The sequence below is a fragment of the Aethalodelphis obliquidens genome, unplaced genomic scaffold (genome assembly GCF_003676395.1).
Source record: "Aethalodelphis obliquidens isolate GAN/ISIS:26980383/991018 unplaced genomic scaffold, ASM367639v1 scaffold5, whole genome shotgun sequence".
Classification (NCBI taxonomy): Eukaryota; Metazoa; Chordata; class Mammalia; order Artiodactyla; family Delphinidae; genus Aethalodelphis; species Aethalodelphis obliquidens.
Window position 1 is genome coordinate 58,837,114 of NW_020837949.1, and position 22,948 is coordinate 58,860,061.

General features: G+C 40.2%; 1 protein-coding gene across 2 annotated transcripts in view; it reads left to right on the forward strand.

The window, feature by feature from the left end:
• Window positions 1–22,948, forward strand: part of DYNC1I1 (dynein cytoplasmic 1 intermediate chain 1) — a 345,033-nt gene that overhangs the window by 259,992 nt on the left and 62,093 nt on the right. For both annotated transcript variants that reach the window (XM_027102495.1, XM_027102496.1), the window contains 4 exons: window positions 550–696; window positions 4,643–4,756; window positions 7,241–7,374; window positions 11,024–11,168. In XM_027102495.1, the coding sequence (XP_026958296.1) occupies window positions 550–696; window positions 4,643–4,756; window positions 7,241–7,374; window positions 11,024–11,168 (540 nt within the window). The remainder of the gene's footprint in view (window positions 1–549; window positions 697–4,642; window positions 4,757–7,240; window positions 7,375–11,023; window positions 11,169–22,948) is intronic.

Below are 22,948 nucleotides of genomic sequence, written 5' to 3' on the forward strand. Positions count from 1 at the left end.
AAAGGTCAGGAGAATACCCATGGGAGGCGAGGGAATTTGGGGCGGAACCAGTTGGATCAGTCTGAGATCAGTACACTTCCTAGAAGTCTACATTAAGCCAAAAAGAAAAAAAAAGTACCCAGTCTCAGAGTCCTCAGAGCCTTGCCAGCACTGTACATGGATGCAGACATGCCCTAAATAAAGAATTGTTTTGTAAAGACTAATGGAGAATTAATATTAATTCTGATGTGATTTTATTGATAAATGGGAAATATCCACAAACCCAAGCTTTACAGACCACAAAACATGATGTACGTAAGATAGGGTTTATGCCTATTTGATGACGTGGCCGAGACTTCAGATTTCAAGTTTCAAGGAGTAAACATCGGCTAACCTCTCCAGGGAAATTCTGTGTCTGTGTACAAAATGTCCTACACGCTCTGCACTTAACATTTGCTTTGTGTTTTCCAGGATGTGCTGAGTTTATGGGATGAGCAGTTTTTTCTTCAGGAAGAAACAAGCCTCCTCTAACCATTTCACACGATACCTTTCTCCTCTTCCCTCCCACAGTCCTCCGTGATGTCAGTCTGCTTTGCTCGTTTCCATCCCAATTTGGTAGTTGGTGGGACTTACTCGGGCCAGATTGTCCTGTGGGATAATCGCAGTCATCGGAGGACGCCAGTCCAGCGGACACCCTTGTCGGCTGCTGCGCACACGGTAAGTCAAGCTTTTGTCACATCCCGGTCAGCCATCCAAGCCCTGAAAGAGGGGATAACTGACAGAAGTACGGCTGTTGTTAGCAACTCCAACTTTGAAGTATCTAACGTACAGTGATTGCTTTCTGACTGACTAAAGGAAAGCCGAGTGGAAAGTAGATGAAGGAAGCACTGGGTTTAGAGGACTCTTAACGGTCTACAAGTTTTAACACATAGAAAGGATCCCTTTGGATGTCCCATAAAGCTACAGGGAGGATAGCTTAAAACTAAAAAATGCCACAGGAAGAAACCTTGGAAGAAGCATCTGTGAAATTGTTTTCCCAAAGAAACTCTTCACATTTACATTTTAAGGTGGAAACTCATATTTTCAAATAGACCATAAAGAGTAAGCACTTTCCGTCTAGGGATGGCATATGGGACTTTTGCCAATAGGCCTTTTCCACTGGTGATTTGAGGGAGTGCTGTGACTTTAAATTCTGGAATGCATGGTGTAAGTCTCAACGATAAAGTCTACAGTGACAGTATAATCCCTAGGGTTAAAAGTCAACATCTCAAAACCATTACCCATAATTTAGCGGAAGAGTTTCAGTATAGTGTTCGTAAGACAACTAGTCTGTCATTTCCTTTAAGAGAATGACAGGTGTGTTTAGCAATTGTTAGGAGGAATAAGAAGACAGGCATGTCTCCATCAATCTCTGCTACCCTGACATTCAGGGGAATTGATGTCCTTTCTCTGAAATGCCCAAATTATGCCCAAGGATACAGCTCTGCTATTGTTTCAATTTCCTTAATGTGGTTGCCTCATTTGTTTCATCTGCTGGCCTCAAAACCATCTAGCTTTGAAAAAGAACTGCTAGCTGCTTTAGCCGAGACCATGAAGAGGAAAATTCTTCCACTCTTGTAAGATCGACGATGGGAAATGACAAATACCAAGTCAGCCTTAATTCTGATTGACTTGGGCCTAACACACATGCAGGTGAAACTAGTTATTGGGAATCTGGGAAAATTGCTCTTGCCTACCCCATTTCTCCAAACTAATAACAGAAAATTGTGATCCAAGAGGAGACGGGCTTGATGCAGGTGTTTGCTCAAGGAGCATGAAGCCATTTCTTGGCCCTGTGTGTATATCTGGTGCGTTTGTAAGCATACCTCCTGAAATTTCAAAAAGTTATAAATCCAGGTATCAGAACGTTTAGCACGAAGCTTTTGGGGAGAATCCAAATGCTGCAGGGGCTCTTCCAAAGTATTCATCTCTTTTCCAAGCAACTTAGGATGTGATCTTCACAACGAAAATACTGTTATTATCAAACAGAGTGACATTATTTCTGTTAGAAAATAAAATAACAGGTTTTTTTCTCTTTTGCTGTGTTTCGTTGAATCCACAGCTCAAAGAGCACAGTTAATTTTTTGACTTGTCTTTCAACTTCCACTCATGCCTGGCTCACTGGTACCAGGATCAAAAGTGGTTAAGGAAAGAGAGTCCCACCACAGATTACTCACTAATTTCCTTTCACACCCACCACACATATGCATTTGGGACAACAGGAAATCCTAATTAAAGCAAAAACCTTCTGGCACACAGTAAGTTTATTCCTAAAATAAATAAAAACAATCTGGCTTCTATACTGGAAAAATGAGCGGTACCGTTGCTTTTTTCTTTCCATTAAGCAGAGTGATGTGTGTTTGTGTGTGTGTTTAAGTAGGCATGCCCACGTGTCTGCTTCTGTTCTGGTTTCTTTACATCTCTCTTTTCTTTTAAACTGAGTTTTATTGCTCCTGAAAGCACAGGCCAGTAGTACTGATTAAAGCCAGGGAGGGGCTACCACACACATTCCTTCTCAGGGCATTTGCTCTCTACATCCTTCTAGATGCCTTCTTTCCCTACTACACCCACCCTTAGGAGTCCCGATCCATTAGGGTTTTGGAGATTTGTGTTGATGCTCTGTGGTTAACAGAAGAAACCCTGTTGGACTCTCGCTAAAAAGCACTAGGCAGATTTGGGGCTCATAACAATGTTTGGACCTTGCTTTCTCATTCTTCAGTTTACTGAGTCTGCCATTTTCAGGCGACAATGTGTCTCATCCATTCTTCCAGTTTATTTGCATGCAGAGCTTAGAACGCCATGTGACTCACCCTTGAGTTTGTACTCTGCTGTACGTTCCACATACACCAGAGACTTGGGAAAAAGCATTGTCCACAGCCCCCCAACCAGTCAGTCCTTTTGGTATTTAGAGACCTGATCAGAAGAATATTTCGTTCCAGATCTCTGCCGTACTTACCACTGTCCAGGTTTCTGCAGGAACGTGGTGTGAAAAAGACATAGGGACTTGGTTGACTCTCCATCAGCATGGGTAAAAGAGGTGATGCAGTTGCCAAAACAAGTGTAAATCTTAAGATGCATTAATACAGGCATTTTTTTTTTTTATCACATGAGAAGTGACAATTCAATGCTCCCTGTATTTCTGTATTCAGTTAGTCAGAATGTACGTAGACGGTTATGTTTCATTCTCAGAACTTCACTGGAAGGGGAACTCAGACAAAATATAGCGTATTCAAACGAGAGTGTCCAGGTTGGGGAAGGTATTGAAAACCAGGTCCTCAACGCATTTGAAGGAATTGGTGATGATTAGTCAGAGCAAGACAAGACTGGGGGGAGGAGGGGTAATATAAGAACAATCCGTACGTATTATTTGACTTGATGTATATGATGTCAGAGGGCACTTCACTGAAAGTATTTCCTTGAGCTTTCTTCATCCCCATTGGTAGAAGGAGGAACTGCCCAAGAATTAGTGCTAAAACTGGCTAAGAAAGGTGTTTAAGCAGAGTTTGGACCACCTCTTGGGAGAGGCAGATGAACAGCTATACTTATGGTTATTACAGTTCCTTCTGACCAGGAGTTTATATGATAATAATAGTTTGGGAACCATCCTTTATATAATATCAACTTTGCAATATTAGAGATTGTTTCATTGTTGTTGTGGCTAGGTATTATGGACAGTAACTCATCAAGAGAGAGACTCAGACTGTCAGCTATTTGCACAGAGAAGCATCGACTAAGTTGTGGTTTGGCCACTGATGGCTAAGCTGCCTGAAATCTAACCCAAATTACTGCTACGTTGTGCTTCTGCTAACCTTGCATTTAGTATTTAATGTGCAGCTGCAAATGATTTTAGCCTACCATTGAGGATTCTACAGAGTAGCATAACCTTCTTGCATTATGACAAAAGGTTAGAGCATCTTGCTTATGATTCCTGGGATGTTTAAGGGACCTTTCTCAAGACCCTGGCCAAATCTAAGCCTCCGTACAACCCTAAACAATATTTTGAGAAATAAATCTATCATTATCCTAGGTTTTACAGCAACATAAAGAAACGTAATTTAATCTTACTAGGTTCCTTGTGCCAATAATTTCCACCACCGGTATCTCTCCCTCAAATCAAAGAGGCTGATGAATATTAACCACTTTTTATAAAGCATGTTAACAAATGTCTGGCACTGTGGCTGTAATGCACTAAACTCCAGAGTTAGTTAACACTCCTTCCAAAAGGCAGTTGTTCTACCCTTTTGAAGACTGTCTTTTTCCGTCACTCATGGTGAGGTTAGAAGCCAGACTATGTGGTGGAGCCTCATTCAAGTAATACACATTCACCTCCCTGTGCACCTTCTGTCCCATCAATCCTCATTTGCTCCCGTTTGCTTCAGCTCCATTGTACTGCATCTGACCGAGCAAGGTGAAGCTTTCTGAGTATTTCCACTACGACGTGTTGCTGCCAGAGCTTTTAAAAAGAAATCAGGTTCAAATCAAAAGTGGCAAATGACCTGAGGCTTGTATTATTGTGGGATTATGTCACTCCTTAATCCTTGTTTTAGAGTAATGTGTTTGACACTCAGATGTAAGCATTTCCTCTTGGATCAGGGTTTGATCCTCCATGTTTATGTTTCTGCAGCATCCCGTGTACTGTGTAAATGTTGTTGGGACCCAGAATGCTCATAACCTCATCACTGTCTCTACTGATGGTAAAATGTGTTCCTGGAGCCTGGACATGCTCTCCACTCCACAGGTGGGTTTGTTTTCCCCTACACATAAAGCATCTTGGTTAAAAGAGATAACCTGCCTAATGGAACAGAGTTCCTAAAAGCCAAACTCTCACATCCTATAGGACCTAAAATCAATGTGTGCACTTGAAAGAGTGGTGCCTGTTTTCAGCAGCCTCCTCTTGAAGCCAAACCCATTTCCTTTACCGCAAATCATGTAATTATTGTAATACGTTAATCCTTAGGTCAGTTTCAAGTGAAAATGAAATAATCCATTTTAAAGCATAGTAATTATGGAAGTTGGCTGTGGTAGGAATTGTACTTACCCTACAGCATTGTTAAACAAATATAAACGGGGTTGGAACTCAGCGGAGCGATCCCTGATGGGTCCTTGCCTTGGAGAAAAGGTATCCCAGCAAAACAGAAATCCAAGCCCTCGCTTGTATCTGTAGCCTAGACAACTGCCTTGTGTGTTTGAAGAATTTGTCCAACCATCTGTTTTCTCCTCTGGAATGTTTCTTAGGGTGGCTCCTGCCATTCCTTGCTCAAAAAACAAGAAGTTGAAAATGAAAAAGTTCCAAGGTTTCCAAACTGCTCCTGATTACAGTAATGCGAGCTAAACAAAGGAGCAGAAGTGCAAGAGACCATTGGGGGGAGGCACCTAAGTGCAACTTTCAGAATATATGTATGTACACTCACACGGAAGACACCACTCATATCCACAGATAAATACACACATATCCACACTCTTTCCACATTTCTTGGGGAAAAAAGTACTTCACTGTCCTCCAGCTAAAAACAGAGAAGAATTTCCTGTTATAGCCTTTGACAATGTGAGGAAACATCAAGAAAATTGTAAAAGATATCTAGGATATACTTCTCAATTTTAACATTCCTATTCCCTTTCCTGGAATAACGATGCTGGAATGTCTCTGTCACAATTTTGGAAGACATTAGAAGTTTCAGGATACATAAGGAAATGTGGAAGCTGAAAGGAACCTTGCTATAAGTTTCCACAAAATACAGATGAAGAGAATACTAAGACTAAAGAAGTTCTTTTTATAATTTTAGTGTGTGGGGAGAGGTAATAAGTTCCTTACAATTTAAGTTGCTCTATTTTTGCTGATCTTTAACATTTATACAAGTTGGGAGTTGTGTGTGGGTATTTTATAGCTTTGTCTTAAATTTCTCAGCAATATGTTGTTTTCTTTTAAAAGCAAACAGATATGAGTGAACCCTCTAATTAGGAATTTTTAATTGCCCATTTTGCTGATTAAATGTGTGTTTGTTTAGGTTAAAGCCAGTCGTACGGGGGCTACATGACCATTTTTATTAGTTTTGGCATGCCCGCAGACGCCTGTCTCTGTACAGAGATGGAGCATTTCGTGGCATGGCTGTGGATGGCAGGCAGACATGGGAACAGACAACAGTTGCCCTATTCCCTCTCTGTCCCAAGTGGGTGACCAAGAGACTGTACCTTCCCTCTGCTAATTTTAGCCATGGAGCAGACCCCCGGTTGGTCTAGGTTTCTGTATTACAGTGTCACAGCATCCCCTCACTAAAGCACTCGCTGCGTCTGGATCTCACAAACTGCAGGCATGTCACATGACCACGTGGTCTGCACTTCCCAGACTGTTAGCATGTGCTTCCGATTTATGGACTCCTTAGCTGCGATGACTAGGTTTATTTGTTTGCATAAAAAAGGACTAAACTTCCAAACAGAATGACATGATCCCCTAGAATGTTGTTTTAAAGTTACTTTAGGTGCACAAAGCAGGCTGTTTGATGTAAATAGCCAGAAATACTCAAGGATGTTAGTTATACTTAACTGTTCTTCACTGTCGTTAAACTTAATTCAGCAGAATGTCTTTTAAAATACACTTGAATTCCCAATTTTGAAAATCATTTTAGATAAAATAAAGACTCTCATTTACCATTTTAAAGACTTATTTAAACATTGTCTTTTGCGGGCTTAGAGCCTACACACCCAGTGTCTGCCCTTCAGGAAATCTAGTCCCTGTTGAAATCTGGTTTTTATGACCTGAGTGACAACTTTCTGGTTTCAGTCCATGGAGGACACACACTCCTGCTTTGACAAACGTGCTTAGTACATCTGATATTAATACAAGTGTATTCTCACGAACAATTGATGTTGAAAATGTTTGTAAATATAAGGGTATTGTGTGTTGTATTACAGCCTGGGGCTGACAAGTGTAACCATTACAGTATTATCTTCAGTTTCTGCACCATTAGTTTCAAAATTCTCACCTGTCATCTCTGCCTGACTTCAGAAGCAGCACACACACTGATGAAATACAGCCGGCCTGAAACCAGAGATACACAGAAGCATGAATGTCAGGGGCAGTAAAGCGTGGTTTCTGGCACAGCCGGGGTCTTTTGTAACGCTGTGTGAAAAGCAAACAGGCGATTTAGTCAAATGATTTTTCCGTGCTATCTTTGGCATGGCAAGGAGTTGACAGAGGGGATGTAACCACGCCATGTTTTGGTAGGAGAGCATGGAGCTGGTGTACAATAAGTCCAAGCCTGTGGCTGTTACCGGAATGGCTTTCCCAACGGGAGACGTCAATAACTTCGTGGTTGGCAGCGAGGAGGGTACAGTCTACACGGCCTGTCGTCATGGAAGGTGAGTTTCTGTTTTCTTACCGATGACGTGTTCTTCATTTCCAAAAGTCTGTTATCGCTTTCTGGATTATAACCACCTTGCGTTATGAGAAAGGCATTTCTGAAGAAATGCAAATCACAGCCTCATGTCTTCACGATTTTATAGCATCCTTCTGCTATAAGGATGCCATTTGTAAGCCTTTGTAAGGCTTTAGCCATTTGTAAGCCTTTGATGGTTCACATTGCCTGAAGGAAAAAAGTCCAAGCTTCTTAGCATATCATAGAAGATTCTTGATTACCCTTGACTACCTGCCCCTTCCCAGCCTCAGCCTTCAGGCTCCAGCCACGCACCCATCCCCCAATATGGCTGATCCCACCACACCTCTGTGAGTTTGTACATTCGGTTTCTCCCGCTGGGTCTGGTATTTCTCCCATCTTGGCCTGGTTAATTCCTTCTCACCCTTCAAGAGCCAGAACAAAGGTCTTTCCACGCTGAAGCCTCTCTTGACTCTCTTGGACAAAGAAAATCATTTCGCTCTTTATGTTTCCGTAGCATTTTCATTCCCTTTATTCATTCATTCTTTCAAGGAATATTTCCTAAGAACCTACCGTGTGCCAGGCACCACCATGTCATAAGGATGCAGTAGGGAACAAAACACCTGGAGTTCATATTCTGGTTGAGGGTGAATGACAGTAAAATAATAAACAGGTAAATATGTGGTGTAAGATGATAAGTACTATGGAGAAAATTAAAGTGGAATAAATGGGATAGGACTACAAGCTGTCAGATAGGTTTGTTGTTTTATATATTTTCGTATCACTTCTACATTAGCATTCATCCCATTTTATTTCAACTATTCAGTCATCTGCCATTTTTCTCTTACTAAACTATTTCCATTTCATCATTGGTTTCCTGCCTGGTGTGTGGCACATAGTAAGTGAGGAGTTAAAAATTTATATGGGGAATAAAGAATGACAACAACCAAATAATATAGAGAAGTGCCTTAGGGCCCTTCCTCTCAATCAGAGGCTGAAATAGTATGAGATACATAAGGCAGAATGAAGATCCCAGGTGATAAGAATCCTGTCTTGGTTGAGAGATTGGCAGATGCTCCTGGAAAAATCTCAGGAAAAAGTGGAACTCGATAATTTAGACTGGGTTATAAAATTACATGCAAGACTTAATGAATGGACTCACAGCTTTTGAAAGGTTCACTGTGTTCACCTTGTTGTGTTATTTCTCTTTCACTTTAGTAGTTCTAATTCAATTGATTTTTCATCTCTTGCACTCACCACAGGCTATTTAGATTGAACGAGGAACCAGAAATTGTTCGAGGTTCATACTCCAGTGTATTTGTGATTTGTAGAAATAACAGGCATCCGTGGCTCAGCTATATGATTTTTTCCATTCACACAGTACAGGCTGTGAAGTTCCTACTGTGCTCTCCACAGAAACAAGCAGTATTTTCCCTGCTCACATGAGTAAAAGATGACTAGAAAGATGTGCCTCATAATTCCATGCCCAATAGTCCTACTTCATAAGTATTGGCTAAAACCACACATCAGTTTTATGAAAGCATAGAAAGATCTGATAGAGTTGTTCATTCATGGAAACGTTCACTGCACAACTGCTCTCAGCAAAGTGCATTGCTAGATGTTGCCAGGCATGCAGACATCATTTAAACCTGTTCCTATCTTCAAGAAACTGACGATGGTGGGAAAGGTAAGCACACAAACATCTGCAAGACGGGTAGAATGTCATAAGTGGCATGAGAGAGGCACAGAGAGCAACAGTGGGCCAGACAGACTCACAGGTTTATCTACATACTTTTTAGAATCGACAGGGCACAGGTTCAGTTGACTTAACCCAAGGCTTTAATTATCTGTGAGGGCTATAGAACATGTTCATTGATAACTTTCAGATTTTAAAAAATTTTCTCTAATGTGAATAACCATTTACATGGTGAATATTTTTGTTCTGTGGCTATTGTCCTTTTCGAACACAATCAGAAGATGCACTGTGGTTCAAAGGAAGGGTACCTAAGGTACAAACCACAAATCATTTTACAGTGAGCTTGATTTTGCTTTTTACATTGGTCCATCTATCTGAAATATAAAATACAGATCTCAATAGAGTTGTCAAGTCGTAGGCATTGGGCTTCATAGTGATCTTAAGTGGGTCACATAGGGCTACAGGGGAGAGGTGCGAAATTTCTGTGTTTCACCTAACATGGAAAAGGTGCAAATCCACTTCCATAAATTAAATAAGTTCTTTATTTTGCACCCTATAAACCCTTTCAGGATGCTGTTAAGAGCAAATGGAGTCTCACCAGGGGCCACTTCAAAGATCAGTTCCTCATGTTCTCTAGGACAAATGTAAATGATCACGTGTGGAACTGCTGTTAGCAGTTTGACCAGGCATAATTTTTGAGTGCCTGTTACATGGAACACGTGCTGCAGCACTTGGCTCATGATTTCAAATTTTCCTTAGCACACTGACGTTTACTGGTGCTCCAGAAGCCTACATTCTTTAATAACTTAATGCATTCTCACTCTTTGTGACATAATATATGGATTCCACAATCCCTCTGTATTTGTCATATTTATAACCTTGTGCACGTGAATTTTTAAAATACAGCATTTTGGTATATTTTCTAATTGGGTGTGATTGTGTGCAGACTATTGTGGGATAATAGGGGCTGGGAACAATCCCAGCTTAGTTAAATAAACGACAAATGTCTGTGGATAATTTTCAAACTATCGCCATTTCTCAAATGTGCTCCTGTTGGGGAAAAAGGCGTAAGTTTGCCTCTTTCTTTGCTGTTTTGTTCAACAAATGTTTATTGAGCACTTACTGCATGCTAAACAAGGCACCAGCCCTTACAGAATTTACATTTAGCGGATTTGTAAATTACTCTTCTGCTTTCAGTGAAAACATTTTCTCCATATGACATTTAAGTTATTTTGCCTATTATTTTGTGGTGACAAGGGTTTCCACAAAGTTTTACATTTTCAGGTATGTCAGCTTAGTTTAAGAACTTTGTCTCAAAAGGGTAAATGCGTGTATTCAAGGATATATGGAGTTTTATAGCCAATAGGCTCCCTGAAAGGAGTTAAAATGGGAGTTGTGTCAAAGTCACCACAAGAGTAGAATCATCTTATTATAAATACGAAAGCTTTGAGATCTGAGTGTACAGTCGTCCCCTGGTATCCGAATCCACGAGGAATTGGTTCCAGAAGCCCTTGCAGGTACCAAAATCCGAGGATGCTCAAGTCCCTTCTATAGAACGGCACAATACCGTCAGACTTCCATATCGCGGGCTCCGCGTCTGCGGTTATAGAGGACCGGCTGTATGTGTTTTGCATCAAGGCAGCTGCAACCACAGTGATGGGCTTTGAGGCACTCCTGAAAAAGGATTAAATGATAAAAATTTGATATTAACTTCTGAAGATTAAAAAGATGGTATCACCCCATATTGTCTTTTTAGTCACTAAGAGTAGTTTAGCATTTATTTCTCTCAGGGTAACTGAAAGTGGTTTCATGTCTGATGGTTTATGGCTGTGCTAAATCATGGAGAAGTAATCACGCAGAAACAAGCCTGGTTTTTGTAAAGTAATCAGTGCTTTGCGAAGGTCACTGAAACTCTGCTCTTGGTGTGGTCTTTGTGCAGCAAAGCAGGTATTGGGGAAGTCTTCGAAGGCCACCAAGGGCCAGTGACAGGAATTAACTGCCACATGGCAGTGGGCCCAATCGACTTTTCACACCTGTTTGTCACGTCGTCGTTCGACTGGACCGTCAAACTGTGGACCACAAAGGTAAGAAAACCTTGATTTACATTCCCAGGAAATACATAGGGGAAGAGGACAATTTTGTCTCTTGGGAGTAGTTGTAGGGAACCTTTAGTCTCTTCCAGGAGACCTGGCATTAGGAATTTGTACAACCTTCTGGTGAACCCGACCTGCCTCAGAGCTAGTTAAGCCTCACTTTCTCAGTCCGTTTTATCTATTTTAACATATATAAGTAATACTGGAGAACACTCTAATTGTAAAAATTCAAACAATGCAAATAATGATAAAACAAGTCCTCCTTCACCAATACTAAGCCTGCCCCTGACATCGCCTTCATTGCCTTCCATCCCAGGTACCCTCTGCTATCAGTTTAGTGTTGAGTGTCCAGAGCATTGCAGTACTTACTCACATACATCTGTACCTATGGAAATACAGGACTTGGGACTTGGGTTTCTTGGTTTTGGGTTATTTTTGAGTTTTTGATGGTTTTTAAGCTAGTAAATGGCACCATCCTATTTGTGTTTTCACAAGTAATTCTGACCATGTTTGGGAGCAAGAAAAACTAGAAAAAGCCACCTGGAAGGAAGGTGCAGGAGTCCAGGGAAGAAATGACAGTGGCTTATATCAGTAGTTTGGAATGGAGAGACGTAGATGGATTTGAGAATCATTTATGAGGTAAAAGCCACAGAAACTGGTGACTGATTTGATACAAGGAAGGTGAGAGAGGGAGTCAGCAGGAAGAAACCCAGGTTTAAGACTGGGGCAACTGGAGATCTGTAGTGGCATTCATTGCGGTGGAGGACACCCAAGGAGGTGTATGTTGCTGAGGAGTGATGTACGGGTTGTATTTAAGGTGGCTGGGAGGCACAATTCACAGCCTTCACTACGCAGTTTGATAATTGGGACAGAAGCAGAGGGAGCGCTTTGGGCTGCTCATAGTTGCAATCAGAACGTTTATTAAGTCCAAGGAGTGGACTTTAAAAGAAATGCTAAAACACAATGCAGAGAAAGAGAAATATTTAGGAAATAAACAGGAGAAATGGAGGTAGAAAAAAAAGATTAAAAAGTAACAACCCAAGAAATAGGAAAAAATTAGAATTGTTTGCGTATAGGGCTTCCTGGGTATTAATGGAGAGGACTGTGTCAAGATGACAGAATTGGCTGTTAACTGTATGAAAAACAACCACACTTAGAAATTCAAACTCAAACCAAGCTGAGAAACCTCAACTATGAGACTGACACAAATCCAAAAGATAACATACTCTGTGAGGAGACCGAAAGAAAACAACCATTCTAATACATTGTCATTGGAAATGCAAATGATACAACGCTAATGGAGGGGAATTTGGCAATATCTAAAAATGATGAATGCATATTTGCTCATTGACAGCAATTCCCGCTTCTAGGATTCTATGCTAAAGACGTACTAGCGATAAATAAGAAAAAGACTTATGCAGAGGGATATTTGTTCAAAGACTACCTTGAACAGCAAAACATTGGAAAAACCCCAAAAGTCCATCAATAGGACACTGGACAAATGAAAAGTATGATACATCCACATGAAGGAGTACTATTCAGATGTAGAAAAGAAATGCAGATGTCCATATGCTTATTATGAAGTGATCTCTAGAATATAGAGGTCACTATATTTTTAAATGAGAAACATAAATAGTATGTTGTCACCATTTAATATTTACTTATATATTTTTTAAATTTAATTTTTATTTTATAGTTGATTTACAATGTTTTGTTAGTTTCAGGTATACAGCAAAGTGATTCAGTTCATTTTCAGATTCTTTTCCCATATGGGTTATTACAGAATATTGAGCTGGGCTATACAGTAGGTCCTTGTTGATTATTTTATATAAAGTAGTGTGTACACATTAATCCCAATCTCCTGATTTATCCTTCCCCCGACCTTTCCCCTTTGGTAACCATAAATTTGTTTTTGAACTCTGTGAGTCTGTTTCTGTTTTGTAAATAAGTTCATTTGTATCATTTTTTTAGATTCCACATAAGTGATATCATATGATATTTGTATTTCTCTGACTTCACTTAGTATAATAATCTCTAGGTCCACCTATGTTGCTGCAAACGGCATTATTTCACTCTTTTTTGTGGCTAATATTCCATTGTATATATATGTACCACATCTTCTTTATCCATTCTTCTGTTGATGGACATTTAGACTGCCTCCATGTCTTCGCTGCTGTAAATAGTGCTGCAGTGAACATTGGGGTGCATGTTTCTATTTGAATTACGGTTTTCTCTGGATATATGCCCATGAGTGGGATTGCTAGATCATATGGTAATTCTAGTTTTTGTTTTTTAAGGAGCCTCCATAATGGTTGTACCAGTTTATATTCCCACCAACAGTAGGAGGGTTCCCTTTTCTCCACATCCTCACCAGCATTTATTGTCTGTAGACTTTGATGATGGCCATTCTGACCGGTGTGAGGTGATACCTCATTGTAGTTTTGATTTGCATTTCTCTGATAATTAGCAAAGTTGAGCATCTTTTCATGTGGTTTTTGGGCATCTGTATGTCTTCTTTGGAGAAATGTCTATTTTGACCTTCTGCCCACTTCTTGATTGCGTTGATTGTTTTTTTTTTTTTTTGATATTGAGCTGCATGAGCTATTTGTATATTTTGGAGATTAATCCCTTGTTGGTCACTTCGTTTGCAAATATTTTCTCCCATTCTGTGGGTTATCTTTTTGTTTTGTTTATGGTTTCCTTTGCTATGCAAAAGCTTTTAAGTTTCATTAGGTCCCATTTGTTTATTTTTGTTTTTATTTTCATTACTCTAGGAGGTGGATCCAGAAAGATATTGCTGAGATTTATGTCAGAGTGTTCTGCCTGTGTTTTCCTCTAAGAGTTTTATAGTGTCTGGTCTTACATTTAGGTCTTTAATCCATTTTGTGTTTATTTTTGTGTACAGTATTAGGGAGTGTGCTAATTTCATTCTTTTGCACGTAGCTGTCCAGTTTTCCCAGCACCACTTATTGAAGAGACTGTCTTTTCTCCATTGTATTTTCTTGCCTCCTTTGTCGTAGATTAATTGACCATAGGTGCATGGGTTTATTTCTAGGCTTTCTATCCTGTTCCACTTATCTGTATATCTGTTTTTGTACCAGTACCATACTGCTTTGATGGCTGTAGCTTTGTAGTATAATCTGAAGTCAGAGAGCCTGATTCCTCTAGCTCCGTTTTTCTTTCTCAGGATTGCTTTGCCTATTCAGGGTCTTACGGGTTTCCGTACAAATTTAAAAAGTTTTGTTCTAGTTCTATGAAAAATGCCATTGGTAATTTAATAGGGATTGCGTTGAATCTATAGATTGCCTTGGATAGTATAGTCATTTTGACAATATTGAGTCTTCCCATCCAAGAACTTGGTATAACTTTCCATCTGTTTGTATCGTCTTCAGTTTCTTTCATCAGCGTCTTATAGTTTTCAAAGTACAGGTCTTTTGCCTCCTTAGGTAGGTTTATTCCTAGGTATTTTATTCTTTTTGTTGCAGTGGTAAATGGGATTGTTTCCTTAATTTCTCTTTCTGATCTTTTGTTGTTAGTGTATAGAAATGCAAGAGATTTCCGTGTATTAATTTTGTATCCTGCAACTTTACCAAGTTTGTTTATGAGCTCTAGTAGTTCTCTGGTAGCATCTTTAGGATTTTCTGTATATAGTATCATGTCATCTGCAAACGGTGACAGTTTTGCTTCTTTTCAAACTTGGATTTCTTTTATTACTTTTTCTTCTCTGATTGCTGTGATTAGAGGACTTCCAAAGCTATGTTGAATAAAAGTGGTAAGAGTGAACATTCTTGTCTTGTTCCTGATCTTAGAGGAAATGCTTTCAGCTTTTCACCATTGAGTATGATGTTACCTGTGGGTTTTGTCATATATGGCCTTTATTATGTTGAGGTAGGTTCCCTCTATGCCCACTTTCTGGAGACTTTTTATCATAAATGGGTGCTGAATTTTGTCAAAACCATTTTCTGCTTCTATTGAGATGATCATATGGTTTTTATTCTTCAGTTTGTTAATGTGGTGCATCACACTGATTGATTTGCAGATATTGAAAAATCCTTGCACCCCTGGGATAAATCCCACTTGATTATGGTGTATGATCCTTTTAATGTATTGTTGGATTTGGTTTGCTAGTAATATTTTGTTGAGGATTTTTGCATCTATGTTCATTAGTGATATTGGCATATAAGTCTCTTTTTTTGTGATATCTTTGTCTGGTTTTGGTATCAGGGTGATACCTCATAGAATGAGTTTGGGAGTGTTCCTTCCCCTGCAATATTTTGGAATAGTTTCAGAAGTATAGGTGTTAACTCTTCTCTAAATGTTTGGTAGAATTCACCTGTGAAGCCATCTGGTCCTGGAGTTTTGGTTGTTGGGAGGTTTTTTTTTTTTTTTTTTTGCTGTACGGGGGCCTCTCACTGTTGTGGCCTCCCCCATTGCGGAGCACAGGCTCCAGACGCGCAGGCTCAGCGGCCATGGCTCACGGGCCCAACCGCTCCGCGGCACGTGGGATCCTCCCAGACCGGGGCACGAACCCGCGTCCCCTGCATCGGCAGGCGGACTCTCAACCACTGCGCCACCAGGGAAGCCCTGTTGGGAGTTTTTTAATCACAGTTTCAATTTCAGTGCTTGTGATTGGTCTATTCATACTTTCTATTCTTGGTTCAGTTTGGGAGATTGTATCTTTCTAAGAATTTGCCCATTTCTTCTAGGTTGTACATTTTATTGGCATATAGTTGCTTGTAGTAGTCTTTTATGATCCTTTGTATTTCTGTGATGTCAGCTGTAACTTCTCCTTTTTTATTTCTAATGTTATTGATTTGAGCCCTCTTTTTTTCTTGATGATTCTGGCTAAAGGTTTGTCAATTTTGTTTATCTCTTCAAAGAACCAGCTTTTAGTTTCACTGATCTTTTCTGTTGTTTTCTTTGTCTCTATTTAATTTGTTTCTGCTCTGATGTTTATGATTTCTTTCCTTCTTCTAACTTTGGGTTTTGCTTATTCTTCTTTTTCTAGTTGCTTTAGGTGTAAGGTTAGATTGTTTATTTGGGATTTTTCTTGTTTCCTGAGGTAAGATTGTATTTCTATAAACTTCCCTTTTGAGAATTGCTTTTGCCACATCCCGTAAGTTTTGGATTGTTGTGTTTTCATTGTCATTTGTCTCTAGGTATTTTTTAAAATTTCCTCTTTGATTTCTTCAGTGATCCATTGGTTGTTTAGTAGCATATTGTTTAGCCTACACGTGTTTATGGTTTTCACAGTTTTTTTTCTCGTAGTTGATTTCTAATCTCATAGCATTGCAGTCAGAAAAGATGCTTGATATGATTTCAGTTTTCTTAAATTTATCAAGGCTTTCTTTATGGCCCAGCATTTGATCTATCCTAGAGAATATTCCACGTGCACTTGGAAGAATGTGTATTCTGCTTTTGCATGGAATGCTCTATAAATATCAAGTCCATCTGGTCTAATGTGTCATTTAAGGCCTGTGTTTCCTTATTGATTTTGTGTCTGGATGATCTGTCCATTGATGTAAGTGGGGAGTTAAAGTCCCCCAGTATTATTGTCTTACTCTCGATTTTCCCTTTTATGGCTGTTAGCATTTGGCTTATATATTGAGGTGGTCTTATGTTGGGTGCATATGTATTTACAATTTACAATTGTTATATCTTCTTCTTGGATTGATCACTCGATCATTATGTAGTGTCCTTCTTTGTCTCTTGTAACAGTCTTTATTTTAAAGTCTATTTTGTCTAATATGAGTATTGCTACTCTAGCTTTCTTTTGATTTTCATTTGCGTGGAATACCTTTTTCCATCCCCTCACTTTCACTCTCTATGTGTCCCTAGATCTGAAGTGAGTCTCTTATAGACAGCATATATATGGGTCTTGTTTTTGTATCCATTCAGCCAGTCTATGTATTTTGGTTGGAGCACTTATTCGTTTATGTTTAAGGTAATTATCGATATGTATGTTCTTATTGCCATTTTGTTAATTGTTTTGGATTTGTTTTTGTAGGTCTTTTTCCTTCCCTTCCTCTTTTGTTCTCTTTTGTGATTTGATGACTATTGTTGTGTTTGGATTGCTTTTGCTTTTTTCGTGTGTGTGTATCTATTGTAGATTTTTGGTTTGTGGTTACCATGAGGTTTTGATATAGCAGTCTGTGTATATACAAGTTTGTTTTAAGTAGCTGGTCTCTTAATTTCAAATGCATTTCCAATATCCCACATTTGTTTTCTCTTCTCATGATTGCTGGTTTTGATATCATATTTGTTTGTGGATGATTTCCTACTTTTACTGTATATTTGCCCTTACCGGTGAGCTTTCCTGTTCATAATTTTCTTGTTTCTAGTTATGGCCTTTTCTTTTCTGCCTAGAGAAGTTCTTTTAGCATCTGTTCCAAAGCTGGTCTGCTTGTGCTGAATTCTGTTAGCTTTTGCTTGTCTGTGAAGCGGTTGATTTCTCTGTTAAATCTGAGTGAGAGCTTTGATGGGTAGAGTATTCTTGCTTGTAGGTTTTTCTGTTTCATCACTTTATTTTTTTAATTCATTTATTTTTGGCTGCATTGGGTCGTCGTTGCTGCACGCAGGCTTTCTCTAGTTGCAGCGAGCGGGGGCTACCCTTCGTTGTGGTGCGCGGGTTTCTCATTGCAGTGGCTTCTCCTGTTGCGGAGCATGGGCTCTAGGCAAGCAGGCTTCAGTAGTTGTGGCGCACGGGCTTAGTTGCTCCGCGGCATGTGGGATCTTCCCGGACGAGGGCTCAAACCCATGTCCCGTGCATTAGCAGGCAAATTCTTAACCACTGCACCGCCAGGGAAGGTCCCTTTCATCACTTTAAATATATTGTGCCACTCCCTTCTGGCCTGCAGAGTTGCTGCTGAGAAATCAGCTAATAACCTTATGGGAGGTCCCTTGTATGTTATTTGTCGCTTTTCCCTTGTTGCTTTTAATATTTTTTCTTTGTCTTTAATTTCTGTCAGTTTGATTACTGTTTGTCTCAGTGTGTTCCTCCTTGCGTTTATCCTGTCTGGGACTCTCTGCACTTTTTGGACTTAGGTGACTGTTTCCTTTTCCATGTTAGGGAAGTTTTCAGCTATTACCTCTCCAAATATTTTCTCAGGTCTTTTCTCTCCTCTCCTTTCGGGCCCCCTATAATGCAAATATTGGTGCATCTAATGTTGCCCCAGAGGTCTCTTAGACTTTCCTCATTTCTTTTAAATCTTTTTCTTTATTCTGTTTTGCAGCAGTGATTTCCACCGATCTGTCTTCCAGCTCACTTATTCGTTCTTCTGCCTCATTTATTCTGCTGTTGATTCCTTCTAGTGTATTTTTCATTTTGGTTATTGTATCTCTGTTTGTTCTTTAAAGCTTCCAGCTCTTTATTAAACATTTCTTGTATTCTCTCAGCCTGTGCCTCCATTCTTTTTCCAAGATCTTGGATCATCTTTACTATCATTACTCCGAATTCTTTTTCAGGTAGTTGCCTATCTCCACTTCATTTAATTGTTCTTCTTTATCTTGTTCATTCATCTGGAACATATTTCTCTGCCATCTCATTGTGCCTAACTTTTTGTGTTTGTGGTCTCTGTTCCTCAGGCTGCAGGGTTTTAGTTCTTCTTGCTTCTGGTGTCTGCCCCCTGGTGGGTGAGATTGGTCCAGGGGCTTGTGCAGGCTTCCTGGTGGGAAGGCCTGGTGCCTACTCACTGGTAGGTGGAGCTGGGTCTTGTCACTCTGGTGACAGGGGCAGGGCCATGTCAAGGGGTGTGTTTATAGGTGGCTTTTGGCTCAGGACAACTTCAGGCAGCCTGTCTGCTGATGGATGGAGCTGTGTACTCACCCTGTTGGTTGTTTGGCCTGAGACATCCCTACACTGGAGCCTGCAGGCTGCTGGGTGGGGACAGGTCATGGTGCCAAAATGGCGACCCCCGAGAGAGCTCACGCAGATGAATTTTCCCTGGGGCCTCCGCCACCAGTGTCATTGCCCCCCCAGTGAGCCACAGCTGATCCCCGCCTCCCCAGTAGACCCTCTAAGACCCACAGGTAGGTCTGGCCCAGGTTCTTATGAAGGCACTACTTTGTCCTGGGTCCCAGTGCACATGAAACCTTGTGTGTGCCTTCCAAGAGCGGAGTGTCTGTTTCCCCCAGTCCTGTGGAGCTCCTGCACTCAAGCCCTGCTGGCCTTCAAAGCCAAATGCTCTGGGGGCTCCTCCTCCCGATGCCAGACCCCCAGGCTGGGGAGCCTGACATGGGGCTCAGAACTCTCACTCCTGTGGGAGAACCTCTGCCACATAATTATTTTCCAGTTTGTGGATTGCCCACCTGGCAGGTATGAGATTTGATCATACTGTGAAAGCACCCCTCCTAGTATTTCACTGTGGCTTCTTCCTTGGCTTTATGTGTAGAATATCTTTGTTGGTAGGTTCAAGTCTTTTTTGTTGATGGCTGTTCAGTCAACTGTGATTTTGGTGTTTTCGTGAGAGGAGTTGAGCTCAAGTCCTTCTATTCTGCTATCTTGCCTCCTTCCCTAAATTAAATATCTACATATACATTTTTAAAAGTTGGAAAGATGAACCACACACACACAAAAATGATTACTTAGAGAGAGACTGGAGGCTGAAATGAACAGCCATACTTCTTTGAATATACCTTGGCAGTTTGGTTTGAGAACTATGTAAATATTTTACATAGTTATAAAACAAAATAAGTTTTACAATTGGTTCTTTTTCATTGAAGTAACATGAAATCAGCTTAGGTGTGGCTCAGATTGGATGCAGAACCTGACAGTGTGGGACAATTCTAAATGACTTCAAAACCCTGCATTTTTGACTATACATTCCAAACGAGATATATTTTAGGGATTAAAAAGGACTCCCCTCAAAAATCTTTAACTACTTCTAGCACTCATATCGCTGATGGTCGTATTGTTACTGTCTCTTATACTGTTGCATTTGTATCTTGATATCGATGTTTGTGAGAGTTGATGTCATTGAGAATTCATATTAACAGCAGGGTTGAAAGGAGATGCAAATACACAGAGTTAGGTAAAAACTCTGTCATAATCCTAAATTTGAGTTGGACCTGTCAGTAAGAACTCGTGGTGTGTGTTACCTCTAAATCCAAAAGAATACATATTCACAGCTCTATCTACCAAAAAGGTTTAGAAACAAATGACCAATCCAATGGCATTTACTCTTCTGGGGTCCAGATTGTGCTTTCTAAATACCAGTTCCACTAAAAGAAACCAGAGATCCTGGAAGAAATTACTGATTCTAGATCTGGAGCAGGAAATGTAGAAAATGAGCTTGGAATATTTCATCATAATAGAAAACAAGGAAGCTAGCAAACGCTATGAATTTCTTGTCAAAGAGTTTGGAAGCCAAGCTGAATAAGCTTTTACTGTCTATAAGTAATAGATTGAGTTCATAATGATACTGAAAAAAGAAAAATAAAACCTCATTGGTCATCTTTGGAGAATATCAGGGAGACCAACTGATTATTTTGAAAACTAATAACTAGGGACTTCCCTGGTGGCGCAGTGGTTGAGAATCCGCCTGCAAATGCAGGGAACATGGGGTTCAAGCCCTGGTCCGGGAAGATCCCACTTGCCGTGGAGCACCTAAGCCCATGCACCACAACTACTGAGGCTGCGCTCTAGAGCCTGTGAGCCACAACTACTGAGCCTGCGTGCCTAGAGCCCGAGCTCTGCAACAAAAGAAGCCACTGCAATGAGAAGCCCACGCACCACAACAAAGAGTAGCCCCTGCTCACTGCAACTAGAGAAAGCCTGCGTGCAGCAACAAAGACCCAACAACGAAGACCCAATGCAGCCAAAAATAAATAATTTATTTTAAAAAACAAAACAAAGCACTAATAACTAAAGCAAAGAATCCGTCACTCTGAAAGAGTCAAAGATTTGTTCTGTCTTTTCTGTGATTTGTGTTGCAGGGTTACTAAGTAGTTGATGGGAGTAGTTTTTCTTTATAGACATATTCCAGCTATTATGGGAAGAAGAAATGATAGGATTTGAATATTATCATTTTGCAACCACTAATGATCTAAGCAATGGTTATTGCTGATAACGTCTTAAAAATAGAAACCACCTTCATAATTATGGAAGTATACAATACCACCTTTGAAGTAGGCTTGTCCCCCAGATCAAATCTAAATCTTATCAATCTACCAGATCTCTGAATTTAGAGGCAATAGGAGATACAGATGCAAAATGTTAAATAATACCACAGGGATGCAATCAGCCAAATCCAGGCTGGGGAAATCTGTAAGACAACTGATCTCATTTCAGCAACAAAACCAAAAAATTTTTTCAAGGAAAAAGAAAGAAATAGAGGTGGAAGCTATATGCCCAAACAAAACAGAACAAAACAAAACTTGAGACATTTCAACCAGTCTCACAATATGGATCCTGTGTAAGATCTTGATTCAAGCAAACATTCCATTAAAAAATTAGAAGGCTTTTAGGGAAATGTGAATATTGACTGAATATTTGTTGATAGAGATGAATTATTATTGTAGGTGTCATAATGATATTGTGATCATTTTAAGTGGTTTGACCTTGAAGGAGGTACACAGAAATATTTACAGAAGAAGTTACATGATGTCAGGGATTTGCTTCACAATAATCGTTTGGGAAGGGGAGAGCTTGTGGTTGTAGGTGAATAGGATGAACCATGTATTGATAAATATTGAAGTTGGATATTCTATTTCTAAATATGTTTGAAATTTTCTATAATAAAACTAAGAAGGCAAAAGAGGAGGGAGTGATCAACAGTAACAAATACTTGAGAGAAGTAGCATCGAGACTGTCACATGTTCCTTGTATTTAGCAACTCGACTGATGCCCATGGCAAGTACAGTCCCATTGGAGTGCATTGAGAGTAGAACACAGATTAAGGAGGTAAGGAGTGAGAGGAAAACAGGAAGTGCTGAAGAAAAATCCAGAAGCTTGGCTACAGGGAGAGGAAGATGGAAAGTGGAGAGAGGGTTTTTCTTCTTCTTTCTATTCTTTCCTTTTTTTTTTTTTTTAAGACTGTAGAGACTCTTGAGGATATTGCTGTTGTGGAAGAGCCAGTTAAGAAAAAGAGTAGAAAAAACCCTGTAAGCATAAGACAGAGAGAGGATCCCAAAAATGTTGGAGTGAATGGGATGCATAGCATAGGCAGGGGGTGAGTTTTACATTTGAGCAGTGACACCTTTTTCTGGTGTAACAGGAACAGGAAAGGATGGGGGCAAATATACATGGTGTGTAGGTTTGGTGGATGAAAGCAGAGAGAACTCTCGATTGATTCTGTTTTCTCAGTGAGGTAGGAGATGAAGTGTTCTGCTGAGTGGGAAGTGCTGAAGGGAGCAGAAGGGAGGTGCTGAAGGGAGCAGGTTTCAGTTGGTCACAGAAGAGAACAGAAAGGGCTGATGAGGGAAACAAAGATGGCCTCGGGCAGTGTGGAGGACCCAGTTGGGTTGGAGACCAGGATGTTTTAGTGGCATCAGTCTTCAGGGCTGACTTCCTTTGAGAGAGCTTGGCAGCACAAATATGGACAGGGATGAGATGGACAGTTAGTTGGACCCTGGGCTGGAGCTTTGCCATAACATGATGGAAGGACAACAGAATATAGGATTTGGAGACGTGGACAAGACAGTGTTTGATGTTAGACTAAGGATTCTAAGCTGGAGTAGGAAGGAAATGAAAAGAGAAAGAAAGTAGTACTTCCCTGGTGGTGCAGTGGTTAAGAATCCGCCTGCCAATGCAGGAGACATGGGTTCAAGCCCTG